Here is a 15,624-nt window from a genome sequence, read left to right as displayed (position 1 = left end):
TCCGACGGGCCCGGTGCAGTTTTTGGAACAAGAGGTGCTCCACAGGAAAGGTACTGTGTCAGTCCAATCTATACGTGGGTTGTGTAGTTTTAACCATAGATGCTCCAGGATCACGTCGACCGATGGGGTATGAATAGCGTCAAGCTGGATCTCTTCTGTATCGTTCTCCCCTGTTCCCTGTTGTAACCGAAATAGAGTGGTCTGTATGGAGATGAACGCTGGTTGAAATGGTTGGCTGTCAATAGCCTCTAAACCAACAGCGCATTTCTTGCTGATGAGGGGGATGTTATTCTTCTCAGCGAAGCCCTGGTCAATGAAATTGCCACCCAATCCAGAATCCACAAAGGCTAGAGCGGTGGTGTGGAAGTTCTCGGTCAGCGTAATGGAACCAAAATCATGTTGGGCAAAGTTTTTTCATTGGTAGGGGGTAGAAAGCGTTTCCAATGAGATTCCCCTTGACCTCACTTGGAGTGTGCGTTTCCCGACTTGTGGGGGTAATAGAGTACCTGATGTCCAGGATTGCCACAGTACAAGCAGAGACCGGCGTTGCGTCTGCGCTGTTTTTCACTAGAAGACAACTTATTGCCACCAAGTTGCATGAGCTCCGGGATATCTGGATGAAGCGGTTCACTAGTACCAGCATGCAGAAAATGGAATCTCAGAGTAGCCTGTCGGTGATGGGATCTTTCGGATCTCCTCTCTTGTAATCGTTGAGCAACGTGGATACAAAGGGCGATGAGTTCCTCGAGATTGGTAGGGTGTTCAAGTGCAGCAAGCTCGTCCTTTAAGGTCTCCAAAAGACCTTCCCAGAAGGAGGCTGACAACGCCTCTTTGTTCCATCTGGTCTCGGCGGCAATAGTGCGGAACTCAAGGGCATATCTAGCAATGGAGAGGTTTCCCCTGGAGATGTGAAGAAGAGAAGAAGCAGCAGTTACCTTGCGGCCAGGCGTGTCGAAGACTCTGCGGAATTCCCGGGTGAAGCGTCCGATATCCTGAGTGAGGTCCGATCTCAGCTCCCAGATGGGTGAGACCCAGGCCAGGGTGTCAGTAACCCTGATGAGCAGAGGGGATGCAGGCGTGCGCGCACTGACCATGCACCGCATGTGTGTGTTGCGCACTGGTGATGTCACCACGTGGATGCAATCTGGAGGCAGGCCCAGAAAAAGCTATATTTCTAACAGGGCATGATGCGCGTATCCCATTAAGATGGCGACTGGTACTGCCAGGGTTGAGAGGAGCATCACAAGCGGCAGGAGAAGCAGAACACCCGATCGCAGGTTGAGGTATGTGGTGGATGCGCTGAGTGCGCCACGGTTCCCAAAACCTGACAAGATCCTGCATCCAGAACCTTGTTTAGCGGAAAAAGGAGCTAAAACAAAGTCGAACCATCACCTCCTTTTGATGGGTATAGAATTTCTGGTGCATTGTACTTCTGATTTAATATAAAAATCCTCAGGGTTGCATTGCTGGTCAGGGGTGGGGATCTGCTATCTTTGGATCCATTATTTAGATGTAAAATTCCTTCTACTGCTCATAGTCAAATAATGCCTACAGAACTCCTGTCACTGGGTTAATGGACAGATACAATGATGCAAGGATTTCCTAAGTATTTCTGTTAAAAATAGAATATATCATCTATGTATTCACCACAATATCTAGATCTAAAGCAAACATATATATATATATATATATATATATATATATATACAGCTTAACCCCGTTATAGCGCGGTCCTAGGGGCCACCCGAGACCACCGCATTATAAACGGTGTTGCAAAAAAAATGGCCGCCACCGCAAAAAAAGGGGAAAAGCTGAGTACTCTCCCAGCGTTCCCAGACCCGATGGGGCAGCGGCAACCTCATGCAGCACTTACCCGGCATCTGGCAGCTCTTCTCTCTGTCTCTGCTTCCTGCTTCTGCTTCTGTCTTGCGAGAGCAAGCTCCCTTAAAGAGACAGTGTGTCTCTGCGTGTGTTTGACTGTGTGAGACTGTGTGTCAGTGTGTGTCAGTGTTTGAGACAGTATGAGTGTGTGTGACAGTGTGTGTGAGCAGGGGGGGTACTGTTTGAGCAGGGGGGTACTGTGTGAGCAGGGGGGGTTACAGTTAGAGCAGGAGGGGTTACTGTTTGAGCAGGGGGTTACTGTGTAAGCAGGGGGGTACTGTGAGCAGGGGGGTACTTTGAGCAGGGGGGGTTACTGTGTCAGGAAGGGGTTACTGTGTGAGCAGGGGGGGTTACTGTGTCAGGAGGGGGGTACTGTGTGAGCAGGGGGGTACTGTGTGAGCAGGGGGGTACTGTGTGAGCAGGAGGGGGTACTGTGTGAGCAGGAGGGGGTACTATGTGAGCAGGAGGGGGTACTGTGTGAGCAGGGGGGTACTGTCTGAGCAGGGGGGTACTGTGTGAGCAGGGGGGGCTGTGTGAGCAGGGGGGGTACTGTGTGAGCAGGGGGTTTACTGTGTCAGGAGGGGGGTACTGTGTCAGGAGGGGGGTACTATGTGAGCAGGGGGGTACTGTGTCAGGAGAGGGGTACTGTGTCAGGAGGGGGTACTGTGTGAGCAGGGGGAGGTACTGTGTGAGCAGGGGGGGGGGTTCTGTGAGCAGGGAGGGTTACTGTGTCAGGAGGGGGGTACAGTGTGAGCAGGGGGGTACTGTATGAGCAGGGGGGTACTGTGTGAGCAGGAGGGGGTACTGTGTGAGCAGGGGGGGGATACTGTGTGAGCAGGGGGGGATACTGTGTCAGGAGGGGGGTACAGTGTGAGCAGGGGGGTACTGTGTCAGGAGAGGGGTACTGTGTCAGGAGGGGGTACTGTGTGAGCAGGGGGAGGTACTGTGTGAGCAGGGGGGGGGGGTACTGTGAGCAGGGAGGGTTACTGTGTCAGGAGGGGGGTACAGTGTGAGCAGGGGGGTACTGTATGAGCAGGGGGGTACTGTGTGAGCAGGAGGGGGTACTGTGTGAGCAGGGGGGGGGATACTGTGTGAGCAGGGGGGGATACTGTGTGAGCAGGGGGGGGTTACTATGTCAGGAGGGGGGTACTGTGTGAGCAGGGGGGTACTTTGTGAGATGGGGTACTGTGTGAGATGGGGGTACTGTATGAGCAGGGGGGGGAATTCTGTGTTGTCTTTTGGTAATTAATTCTGTGTGGCCGTTCGGTTAACGTGAAAGATGCTAGCCTTTGAAGTGGTAGGGTGCATTGTGATCATGTCCTTGAGCGCCCACAGCGCCCAGAGCAGCACAATCCCATAAGGAGGAGAGGTAGGAGATCTTAAGCTTATGTCCTATTCACTTATACAGTATTCTTCTGTTCTATTGTGCTGTTTTGCTGGGTTTGTGTGTTTATTTTATTTTAAGCTTTTATTAATGTTTTGTCCCAATTTTGCCCAAACTCCCCCATCCCCCCCACCCTCAAAAAAATTATATTTTTTTTAAAATTTTAAAACAGGAGCCACGTTAATACCGCGTTATAAGCAGATTCGCGTTATAGCAAATCGTGCTATAACGAGGTTAAGCTGTATATATATATATATATATGTATATATATATATGTATATATATATATATATATATATATATATATATATAAATAGCGATCGGAACGGATTGCAGTGGAACAATACCAAGTAGTAGAGGAAAAAATAGCACTGGGTAACTTTGCCAGCATACGCTCAATTCAATAAAACATCAGAATACTTAAGTACTACAATTTAAAGAATATATCTGTATATTAATAATACATTTCTATCTAGATTCCAACATTTGATATTACCTAAACATTGAAAAAGGTAGCACTGTCAATATAGATCTCACTGTTTAGCAGTTTCCACCAGAACCAGACTCTCAAGTCCATACATTTAAGCAAACATGATGTTTCAAGCCACACAGGGATACTCCCTGAAGAAAAGCCCTTTTTGGCTTAAAACATCGTATCTGCTTTGCATGCTCAACAAATAAGGGGCAAAACTTGTTTCAATGTATGAACTTGAGCATCTGGGTGAAAGGTGCTAAACAGTGAGTCCTATATTCACAGTGTAAGGCTTAGTCCATAGACACTTCGCCCGTGCGGAGGCGCGCTGAGGGAAAGCGGTACTTTCCCTGGTCTTAGAGCGCGCGCTGTCCGTGGGCGTGTCTGGGGGCAGGCCAGTGACGTCACGGAGCTGGTTCGCCCTCATTGGGCGAACCGCTCATGTGACCGGCCCTGCGCTCCCGTGAGCGCCGAAACTAAAGATTTCTTAAGACACACGCTTTCGCAAGCGTGCGGAAGCGTGTGCGAGTCCCTGCTAAAGCCGCTCTCATTGCGGCTGCAGGGGTCACTGCCGAGCAGCAGCACGCCTCAGCACGGGTCAGCGCCTAAGTGCTGACCATGCCCGAGGCCTTACCTTTTTCAATGTTTTGTTTTATAACTTTTTGGTGTGAGGTATAGCACCTGTGTTAAATAATTCCTTTTTTGTGCTAAAACTATATCTTACTTAGTTGATGTTATATAACTGTAAAGTACCAAAATCATTACTATAACCCAGGGGTGCGTAAAGTTTTTTTTTGCCTGCGCCGCCCCTGTGTCCCGGCGCTCGTTCCCTCCCTCTCGAGTGACCCAGCATCAAATGACCCAGCAGCATCATTTGACGCGCGTTGCCATGATGACGCGTCATGTCACATGACCCTGTGGTGTCAAATGACTCTGCGTTGTCATGGCGATATGACCAGAAGCCGGCTGAATCCCGGTAAGTTGAAGTTGCCAAGGCCTCGTGCGCTCCCCCGGCATTTAATTTAAATGCCTCGTGGAAGAGCGTGGGGCCTCTGCAACCGCCCGTGCCCCCCCGAAAAAACGTGGAGCGCCCCCCAGCTCTAACCTACAGTAATTAGTTGGTCATTCATGTCCCCAAGATGAAACTATATGCAGTTCATAATTACAATCTCAGTAAATAAATGCTATTTTACTGGTTCTCATATTCAGAAACCTTTACACACTATTTTCCAGTGGTACATTTTATGTGTTATGATCATGCTGTAATATACTGTTGTATGCAAACGATTCTGTGTAAACCATGCTACCAATATTCTAAGAGACATGTGCTCATGATAGGTTACCATTGATAACAATGAGAAGTCCTGAATAAACTAAGCATCAAGGTAAGCTGAAAGAAGCAAGAAAAGCTCTTATTTGTCTTCGTAAATAGTCAGGTTCAAATGGGCTTTCTGCTCTGACCAAGGTTAAAGTAGGTTTTCTTGAAGGCAGTTTATGCCCAACATGGAAATATTATACCATACCGTACTTATAAGAGCATTTAGTAATAAACTTACTATAGACTACTAATGTAAAACATTGCATTTTTGAGATATCCATGAAGAATAACTTGATCTGTTAAATAGAATTGTGACTCACCTTCATAAGATTGCCAGTAGATAATGTTTCTTTTGCACTTTCACTTCCAATTCCCGAATCATCGGCATCAATAAGACTGGTTATTGGGACATCTTGACTAGGTTTTAGGAAAGTAAAGTCATTTTCACTTGACTCCAAGGCCACACAAACATCGTATGAATAAGGTGGCAAAGTCCCAGTATTGTATTTAGAAAAGAATCTTGGATCAACTTGGGAATATATATTGGTACCTAGAGAACTGAAAGCCGTTGACGTTTTGGATTCTTTGCATTTCGATACGATCACCAACATCACAGTCAATATAAATAAAAAGGAAATAAGAGCAACGGCTATTATGAGATACATGTGCATATTAGATTGAGAGTCTGCATTGCTGAATTGGTTACTGAGTTCAGGAAGAACCTGTTGAAAATTCTCTGCAACAACCAGGTTTAAGGTAACTGTGGCTGAAAGAGAGGGGTCTCCATTATCCTTCACCATAACTACAACCCTTTGCCTCAAAGGATCTTTCTCTTGAAAGACACGGGATGTCCTGATCTCACCTGTGTGTCGATTAATGTTAAAAAGGGACATTTCTGATATATGTATAAAATGATAAGAGAGCCAAGCATTGTGTCCAGAGTCTGCATCCACTGCTACCACTTTGGTTACTAAAGAATTCTGTTCGGCAGCAAAAGGAACCATCTCAAACAAAGAGGAACCATCAATACCTGGTGATGGGTAGAGAATTTTTGGAGCATTGTCATTCTGATCTACTATACAAATCTTCAGGGTTGCATTGCTGCTCAGAGCCGGGGAACCGTTGTCTATAGCGTTGATTTGGATGTGAAATTCCTTGTGCTGCTCATAGTCAAAGGATCGCTGTGCATAGAGAACTCCACTTACTGGGTTAATGGACAGATGAGAGGATATAGGAAGCTCTTCAATGTTTGCATTGACAATTGAATAAATAAGCTTTGCGTTTTCTTCAGTATCAAGATCCAAAGCATGTATATTGTATATTGATGCCCCCTGTGGATTATTTTCTGGAATATAAACCACATAGGTAGATTTCTCAAACATGGGTGGATTGTCATTTATATCTGATACATCCAATCGGATGGTTTTTCTCCTGATCAGTGGAGGAGATCCTTTGTCAGTGGCTAGAATTGTGATATTATAATATGATATTTGTTCTCTGTCTAAAGTATTAGTTGTAACAATTTTAGAGTAGGTACCAGATGATGATACTAATTTAAAAGGTAATGCACCTGTAATTTGACAGTCAACCTCACTATTTTCTCCAGAGTCTTGGTCATGAACCTTGATTAGTGCTATCACTGTGCCAGGTAAAGAATCCTCAGGAACGGGAGTAGATATTGAGGTAATGGATATTTCAGGTGCATTGTCATTTTCATCTATTACTTGTATTACTACCTTGGAATGAGCAACAAGGCCACCTCCATCCTTTGCTTGTACAGACATTTCATAATTTCGTGACATCTCAAAATCCAAATGTCCTTTATTTTTAATTTCCCCAGTTTGGGGATGAATAATAAATGGGTTTCCTGGAATGTTGCTGAAAGAGTATGTGACTTCTGCGTTGGTACCTTCATCTTTATCAGTAGCATTTACATGAAGCACAGTTGAATTGATTGGAGAATTTTCATTTATATTTACTTTATATACCTCTTGAGTAAATATAGGAACATTATCATTAAAATCAGTTATAAGAATATTAATTAAAGCAGTCCCAGTTTGTATAGGATTTCCACCATCACATGCTGTTAATATTAATTCATAAACACTTTGCATCTCACGATCTAAAGACTTTTCTAACAAAAGTTCTGGAAATTTGCTTCCATCAATGTTGGTCTTTTCTCTCAACACAAAATGCTGATTTGAACTAAGTCTGTAATTTTGGAGAGAGTTAATTCCCACATCTGGGTCTTTTGCATTTTCTAAAACAAATCGTGCTCCAAGTGAAGTAGATTCACTAATTTCTAATGCAACTGTATTCTGAAAAAATTGTGGAGGATTGTCATTTATGTCCTGAATTTCCACTTTAACATGGAAAACATTTAAAGGATTTTCAACAACTGCATCAAAGTTTAAGAAGCAAGTATCTGCTGCCCCACACAGTGTCTCTCTGTCTATCCTCTCTTTAATATATAGGTTTCCATTTTCCAAATGGATAGTAAAAAATTTCTCACAGATATGAGAATCAATACGGAATTTTCTAAATGATAAATCCTTAAGATTTAAACCAAGATCTTTGGCAATATTTCCTACAGTAGAACCTTTACTAGTTTCTTCAAAAATGGAATAATGAATCTGACCAGAGACTGAATGACAAAGCCAGGAAAATAAGAAGGAAAACATTACTTGCCATCTGGTCTCCTTGTATTTCTGTGCTTGTTGGATTTTCATCTCAGCCATTCTTAGTATCTGAAATCTCCCAATGCAGTTTCCTTTACATGAACAGTTTTTGAAATCCAATTGAGAAACAAAGTATTGTATTAAATCCACTTCCTTAGGAGAACAGGAGTCAGTACAGTCTCTTCACAAGAGAAACTGAAAATGGTTGTTTCTTCTTGCAGGTTTGCACTGTGTTTAGTGGAAGTGTCAGTGGATCTCCATTTGCAGCTTCTTCTCCTATTGGTGAACAGCGGCGCTTTGAGGCACAAATGTGGAACTGCAGGAGCTCTGATTGTGTACTCAGATCTTAACATAAAATACCCACGTTTTATTAACAAGGAAGATGTTATGATATTTTTTATTCAAAGCATATGTCATAGTCAGTAATTTATACTGTGTATAATAGACAATACATGCTTTTGGTTATGTACACTTTTCTCTTAATAAATATTCACAAAAGTATGAAGTTCACTATATGCTTCATGTCAGGTTGGTTTAAGCATCAATAGAATCTTATATTTGGTAACGGTTTAAATACATAATTTTAGTGCATCAAATTAATCTTAACTTTAATGAAGTCGAATGACAATGCTAAAAACTAACAACTGTTTACATGATAAGAAATTACATTAATCTAATTTAGTAAATATATATCAATAAGAAAATTAGGATTTTGTTCAGATAATTTTGTAGTGTTATAATTTAAGTGTAAAGCATAAATTCCTTGCCTTGTGGTTTTCTGATTAAAAATATCTCCAGCACATACATTTAAAAGCTCAACGTAATACTGAAATACAGTAACACAAGTATTATTAATGTTTATGAACCTGACAAATTTCTGTACAAATAATATGAAACCAAGTGGATAGTCTTTTCACAAAATCGATTTCCTTTACTAATTACTTGTTCAAATAAGGACTTATTTATTACGCCTAAAAATAAAATAGTTACCATTGTGAATTTTCAAATCACTGGTTAATAAATAAGCCCCGATTACTGCAACTTTAGAATAGCTGCAGCAACCTTTTCTTACTCAGGGCTGGGATTCGAACTAGAGTTGTTCACAAACCAAGCAAAATGTGCCTTTTTTCTGTCTCTCATGACAAACCATTGCCCCGAGCCTCAAGCTGCGACGTTCACTGAGCAATGTCCCAACCCTTTATATAATACAGTACCTTAATACCTAAAAACAGGGCAAGTGGGAGCTTCTCTTCAATAGATCCTTGCAGAAATAGGGAGGTAAGATCATTACCCCCCCCCTTTACATATTTGTCTTTACCCCAACCTCTAACCCACCCCGGCCTCAAGCAATGCCGCTCCTCACCCTACAGGTCCAGGGTTTTCTTTCTCTCTCCTCTCTAGCAAGAGCCCTATTTCAGGGTTTAGATTAAAAAGGCTTGACAAAGCTGCAAATTCTCAGTGGTAAACTTTACGTAAAATACGTTACAGTTTGAGAACCACTTTTTAAGTGAAAAAAATTATTTTTATTGTTTTACTACTGCTTTATTTTTTTGTCCTTGCCTGAAACTCCATTGTCCCTTATCCAGCAATTTCCAAGTAAGTCACTCAACTTTTATAAGCCTTTATCTGTCAATGGGTATACTGTAAGTAAGGCCAAACCCATTCAGTAAGCCATATCGTACCCTCTGCCATTCATTAACTTAATACGGCAATAAAGTTTTCAGTGATTGATCACATTGTATGAAAATGTACGTACGTATGTATTTATTTATTGTTTTTCTGTTCTGAAGTAGGTATTTCTGTATTCATAAGGTATATCTTGATTTAGGAATCAAGTGTTAAAAGATGACAGATAAGATGATACAAGGCAGACTGCTTTCCCTTTACTGAGACGCCCAACATATGTTGCAGTAGGGATGCACTTTTAAAGGGTTTAGGTAAAAATACCAACAAAACTAATAATTTTAGAAATGTAAATGAATATTAAACACAAAATCTAAGCTGAATATCACTTATATAACACTTCCCACATAACTATACTGTGGATATTTTCATAGTTTAAGATATTATCAGACTAAATATACCAACCTAATCGATAGATTACAAAAACAATGTACTGTACACATTCCAGAATGTAAGATTGATTAAGTACACAAATATTACAATGTTAAAACATATTTTCTTTATAGCTATATAATTTAAGGAACAGGGCCAAGATATTTGACCATTTGCTGTGGAAAATTAACTGAATTCATCCAACTTCTGATGGTCTCACCCAGCTTTGAAAGACAATCTACATAGAGTTTACCTGTCTCTGTAGAGCTCAGTAGACATTTACAAAGATGTAATACCAACACCAACTGAGAAAATGTGGAGGAAGTTTATACCTTCTCAATAAGCAAACTATATAAGAAAAGGTCTATTGGTTCTCAGATCATTTGACCTCTACTAGGTGAGTTTTATAATCACCACAATTGTTAATATTAAGAACAAACCTCTTACATACCTTTCACAGCTTAATCTGCTACAACTATTGCATTTCCTTCTACACACTTTTTTTATGGTACATTTGATAAAACGTCATCATACAGTAAGTAACAGATGTCACAGGTCACCCTTTCTGTTTGTAGCACCAGCAGGTTCATATTGTGGCAACAGGTTTCAAACTTGGTGGGTCCCTCACTAAAGCTCTGATGTGCACAGCCCAGGTCAATTCATATAAAAAATATCAATAAAACTTGACCACAGTGGAATGCTGCTTGAAAAGCATTGGGAATCATGGACTCCTCTGACTCCCTGTTTGCATCTGTGTGTAACGGTGTTTCCCTCAGGGCCCTTCTGATCCTGACCCCTATGTGAGAAACTGCCCCAGTTACATGTCGGTGTAGTGTGGTGCACCTGCTGGCTCACAGGACTCCTGAGTCTCCCGCTTATTGGTAGTGTGGATTTCACCATGACAGGCATATGAGGTAGTGCTGAGTTTTACTCACAGTTGGTAAAGCGCCTCCATCCCTTCCAGATCCCCACGATAGCAGGGAGGAGTTTCTGGAAGAGAACTCCAGGGTGCATCTTCTTGCCTAATAACTCCACTCTCAGACAAAAAGGGTCCCTTGAACAAGGGCATCTTTAATTGTATCAGACATGGCAGACTGCCCATCATAGCGGCCGACACTTAGCCACACATTATCATGTTGCCCATCTCCAGGAAGGTTCCTTCTGTTCTCTAATCAAGTTGTCTTTCCACCTCTCCCCTAAGGGAGACCACCAGCTGTGCCAGCACCCTGGACACAGTGTGTAATCTGCTTGTCACTTTGCCACGTGCCTCTCTGTCAGACAGACTTGAACTGCTGCAGACACGACCCAGCCTTGACACAGCAGCAACTTTTGGGAGAGCTGTGCAATATATAGGCTCCAGAAAGACCCACCTCTGTATCACTAACAGTGGACACAGAGCATGCTGTCACTTCCTTTGCTACATATGACACATCACAGGGTTTGAGGGCAAACCTCCATGATGACTTCTGGCAACCCTGCCTTCTTACCAGGGATTACTGCCAGAAAGAGAGAGATATGTAACACCAATTTTACACATGGCTACATGTGTATGTAAAACCTGTCCACAAACTGACACTGCACAACTTTGTTTTTCCAATGTTACTATATATGTCACATTGTAAAACACTGAGTAAAAAGATGAAATACAGTGTATAAAAGAATAAGTAGTGGCCTACAGGTATATAGGAATAAAGAATACAGTAATAATTCATCTTATTACACAGTAGTTAAAACGACTGTCTGTAAACCATGAAAACAAAAGTCTCTATAAAGCTTGCATGTTCCCACATACCAAGGCTTTTGCCCTGAAACTGTGATTTGTTATTAGGGTCTGTGTCATCTGCTATCATTAGGCACATAAAAGTAACTATGACCAAGTTTCGCATCTAGCTCTTCGATGTCTCAGTTCAAAGAGCATGTCACAACCCTATTAACGACTGATAACATTGTGCTAAAGATACTACATTTCTCAAAGGATACATACAGTATTCAATAGTTACTAGTGGTAAAGCAAAAAACCTGCTCAAATCAAACTGACTGCACATAAGGGCAAAACACATGTCATATGGTTGGCCAGAGTTAATGAATTAGTTATTAACAAATAAAGTTGATTATTTGTTATTTTTTGTCATCAATACGGTATTACCAGCATTTATTAGAAACCTTAAACTCTAGTACACTATAAATCAAAGTGTTTTCAATATTACATATTCAGGATATTCATCAATAACTCAATGCTGTATAATATTTTAGCATTACTCACCTGCATAAGACTGCTGGTAGGTAAAAATTCTTTTACATTTTCATTTCCAATTCCTGAATCATCAGCATCAATAAGATTGTCTACTGGGATATTTTGATTTGGCTTTATGAAAGTAAAGTCGCTTTCGGAAGAATCCAAGGCGACACAAACATTGTATGAGTAGGGAAGTGTCATAGTTCCATTATTGTATTTAGAAAAGATCCTGGGATCAACTTGAGAATATATATTTGTACTTAGGGAACCAAAAGCTGTAGAAGATTTGGATTCCTTGCATTTCGATACAATGACCAACATAACAGTTAATAAAAATAACAAGGAGATCAGAGCTAGAGATATTACTAAATACATTTGCACATTAGATTGAGAGTTTGGATCACTGATTTGGTTAGTAAGTTCAGGAAGAACTTGTTGAAAATTCTCTGCAACAACCAGGTTAAAAGTAACTGTGGCTGATAGAAAGGGATCACCATTGTCCTTCACCATAACCACAACTCTTTCCCTTAGAGCATCTTTCTCGTGAAAGACACGCGATGTCCTGATTTCACCTGTGCGCCGATTAATGTTAAAGTGGGATGTTTCTGATACTTGCATGAAATGATAAGACAGCCAAGCGTTGTGTCCAGAGTCCGCATCCACTGCTACCACTTTCGTTATTAAAGATCCTATTTCAGAAGTAAATGGAACCATCTCAAACATAGATGAACTATCAGGCCCTGGTGAGGGGTACAGAATTGTTGGTGCATTATCATTCTGGTCTATTATACAGATCCGTACTGTAGCATTGCTGCTCAGTTGTGGATATCCGCTGTCATTGGCCATTATCCGAATATGAAATTCCTTTTGCTGCTCGTAGTCAAATGATCGCTGTGCATAGAGAACTCCAGTCTCTAGGTTAATGGATATATAAGAGTATACAGGAAATTCTTCTGTATCATTGTTGAAAATTGAATAAATAACTTTAGCATTTTCGTCAGTATCAAGATCTGAAGCATATATACGGTATATTGAAGCTCCTGGTGAATTATTTTCTGGCACATAAGCAACATAAATAGATTTCTCAAAAACTGGTGTATTGTCATTTACATCTCCCACATCCAATCTGATGGCTTTTCTTTTAGATAGTGGAGGAGATCCTTTGTCAGTAGCTACAATTGTGATATTGTAATAGGGTGTTTTTTCTCTGTCTAGAGCATTTGTTGTAACAATTTTATAATAGGTACCAGATGATGATAGTAATTTAAAAGGTAATGTGCCTGTGATTTGACAGTCAACCTCACCGTTTTCTCCAGAGTCTAAATCATGAACTTTGATTAGTGCTATCACTGTGCCAGGTACTGAATCTTCTGGAACTGGAGTAGATATTGAGGTAATGAATATTTCAGGTACATTGTCATTTTCATCTATAATTTGTATTACTACCTTGGAATGGGCAACAAGGCCACCTCCATCCATAGCTTGTACAGACATTTCATAATTTCTTGTCACCTCAAAATCCAAATTTCCTTTAGTTTTAACTTCTCCACTTTCAGGATCAATACTGAAGATGTCTAGAACATTTTCTGAAATGGTGCTAAAAGAATACGTAACTTGTGCGTTGGTACCTTCATCTTTATCACTTGCTTTTACACAAAGCACAGTAGAATTAATTGGAGTATTTTCATTTACACTCACTTTATATACCACTTGAGTAAATACAGGAATATTATCATTAACATCAGTAATAACAATCTTAATTAGAGCAGTGCCAGTTAGAACTGGACTTCCTCCATCAGAGGCTGTTAAGACCAATTCAGGAATACTTTGTGTCTCACGGTCTAAAGATTTTTCTAACACCAGTTCTGGAAATGTAATTCCATCACCACTAATCTTCTCACTCAGTGCAAAATTTTGATTGCCACTTAGCTTATAGCTTTGCAGGGAATTAATACCCACATCTGGATCTTGTGCATTTTGTAAAACAAATCTTGTTCCTGGTAAAGTAGATTCAATAATTTCTAATTTAATTGTTTTGTGAAAAAATCTTGGAGGATTGTCATTTATATCCTGAATTTCCACTTTAACCGGGAAAACATTTAAGGGATTTTCAACCACTGCATCAAAGGTTATAAAGCAAGTATCTGCTGCCCCACACAGTGTCTCTCTGTCTATTCTATCACTAACATAAAGATTCCCATTTTCCAAATTGACAGTAAAATATTTCTCTGAGACATGAGAATCAATACGGAGTTTACGAAGTGACAATTCCTTAATATTTAATCCAAGATCTTTTGCAATATTTCCTACCTTAGAACCTTTTCTAGTTTCTTCATTAATGGAATAATGAAGCTGAGCAGAGACTGGATGACAAAGCCAGAAAAATAAGAAGGAAAACATTACTTGCCATCTGATCCCCTTGTATATCTGTGTCTCAGCCATTCTTAGTATTTGAAATCTTCAAGTGCAGTTTCCTTCACTATGAACATGGACACTTTTTGTAAACCAGTGAAGTGAAGAAAATACAGTGAGAAATTCACTTCCCCAGGAAAAAGGAAATTTCTGTTTGTATTTCTAATCCAAAGGCACAAATAAAATGCAGGGTGGAATCTACTTCCTTATGAGAAATTCAGCAGATAGATCCTGTTTATACGAGAAACTGAATATAAATGTATCTCTTCTCTCTTGCAGATCTGCACTGTGTCAGACTAAAGGAAGTGTCAGTGGATCTCAATTTCCAGCTTCTTCGTCTTATTGGTGAACAGCGGCGCTCTGAGGCACAAATGTGGAACTGCACGAAATCTGAAAATATCTTAGTGATCTACAGTAATATGTTTTATCAATAAGATGTCCTAATTATTTTTATAAAATGAAGAAAATATATTGATTTCAGCGTTTTATATTGTGTATAACAAAGAAGGCGCACAATCAGTGCTATTGTTTAGCAGAAAATTTAGAATTGTTTAAATTTAGCTATTTTTAGTTGCATTGATTAACAAGGGACAATAACTTGGACATTTACAGAAAATGCATCTTTATGTGGGAGATATTGTTGATCTTATAACCGTTATTGAAAATGTCACTGTACAGCAAAGCACTGAATACCACTACTTTTTTTTTTTTTTAAAGGATGCGTTATAGAAATAACTTCTACCTTCTGACCTTCTTTTGTACGTAAACCGTAAACCTTTCAAAGTAGTGCCCAGAAGGCTTTACTGCCTTCTGGAAAACTTTATAACTATAGTTTCTAATTGATCTATTGTTTACATTTGCACTAATGTTTGTATGTGTTTGGTTTAATATGCTGCTTGTATATATTATATATTAATATGGTTGTACTATCATATCAACTATTATGTCAAAATCCGGTTTAAATTTGCTTTATTTGTGTTGTAAATACTTTGTCTTTCTGAAAGTTTATTTTTATGGCGAAACTTTTTTTTTTATTTTACATTTCTCCAGACTTTTAATTATGGTCATATTATTAAGTACAACCATTATTGTAAATAAAGAAGCCTTAGAAGTTGTAGCAAAATATAGGATAGAGGATAAGGATTTTCTCAAATGCATTTGAATCTATGTAAATTATATTTGTATCAC

At 40.2% G+C, this 15,624-nt stretch overlaps 1 protein-coding gene across 1 annotated transcript in view; it reads right to left on the bottom strand.

Moving 5' to 3' along the window:
• LOC142494746 (protocadherin gamma-B5-like) overlaps positions 1 to 14,883 on the bottom strand; it is a 146,840-nt gene extending 131,957 nt beyond the window's left edge. Inside the window, exons 1-3 of the mRNA XM_075599182.1 lie at positions 12,052 to 14,883; positions 8,501 to 8,559; positions 5,376 to 7,914 (exon numbers count right to left, since the gene is read on the bottom strand). Coding sequence (XP_075455297.1) covers positions 5,376 to 7,914; positions 8,501 to 8,559; positions 12,052 to 14,466 — 5,013 coding nt within the window. The 5' untranslated portion in view covers positions 14,467 to 14,883. The remainder of the gene's footprint in view (positions 1 to 5,375; positions 7,915 to 8,500; positions 8,560 to 12,051) is intronic.
• Between the last annotated feature and the right edge of the window lie 741 nt (positions 14,884 to 15,624).

The sequence above is a fragment of the Ascaphus truei genome, chromosome 5 (genome assembly GCF_040206685.1).
Source record: "Ascaphus truei isolate aAscTru1 chromosome 5, aAscTru1.hap1, whole genome shotgun sequence".
Lineage (NCBI taxonomy): Eukaryota > Metazoa > Chordata > Amphibia > Anura > Ascaphidae > Ascaphus > Ascaphus truei.
The sequence above is the reverse complement of the archived record's forward strand: the minus strand, read 5'-3'. Positions and strand labels throughout refer to the sequence as shown.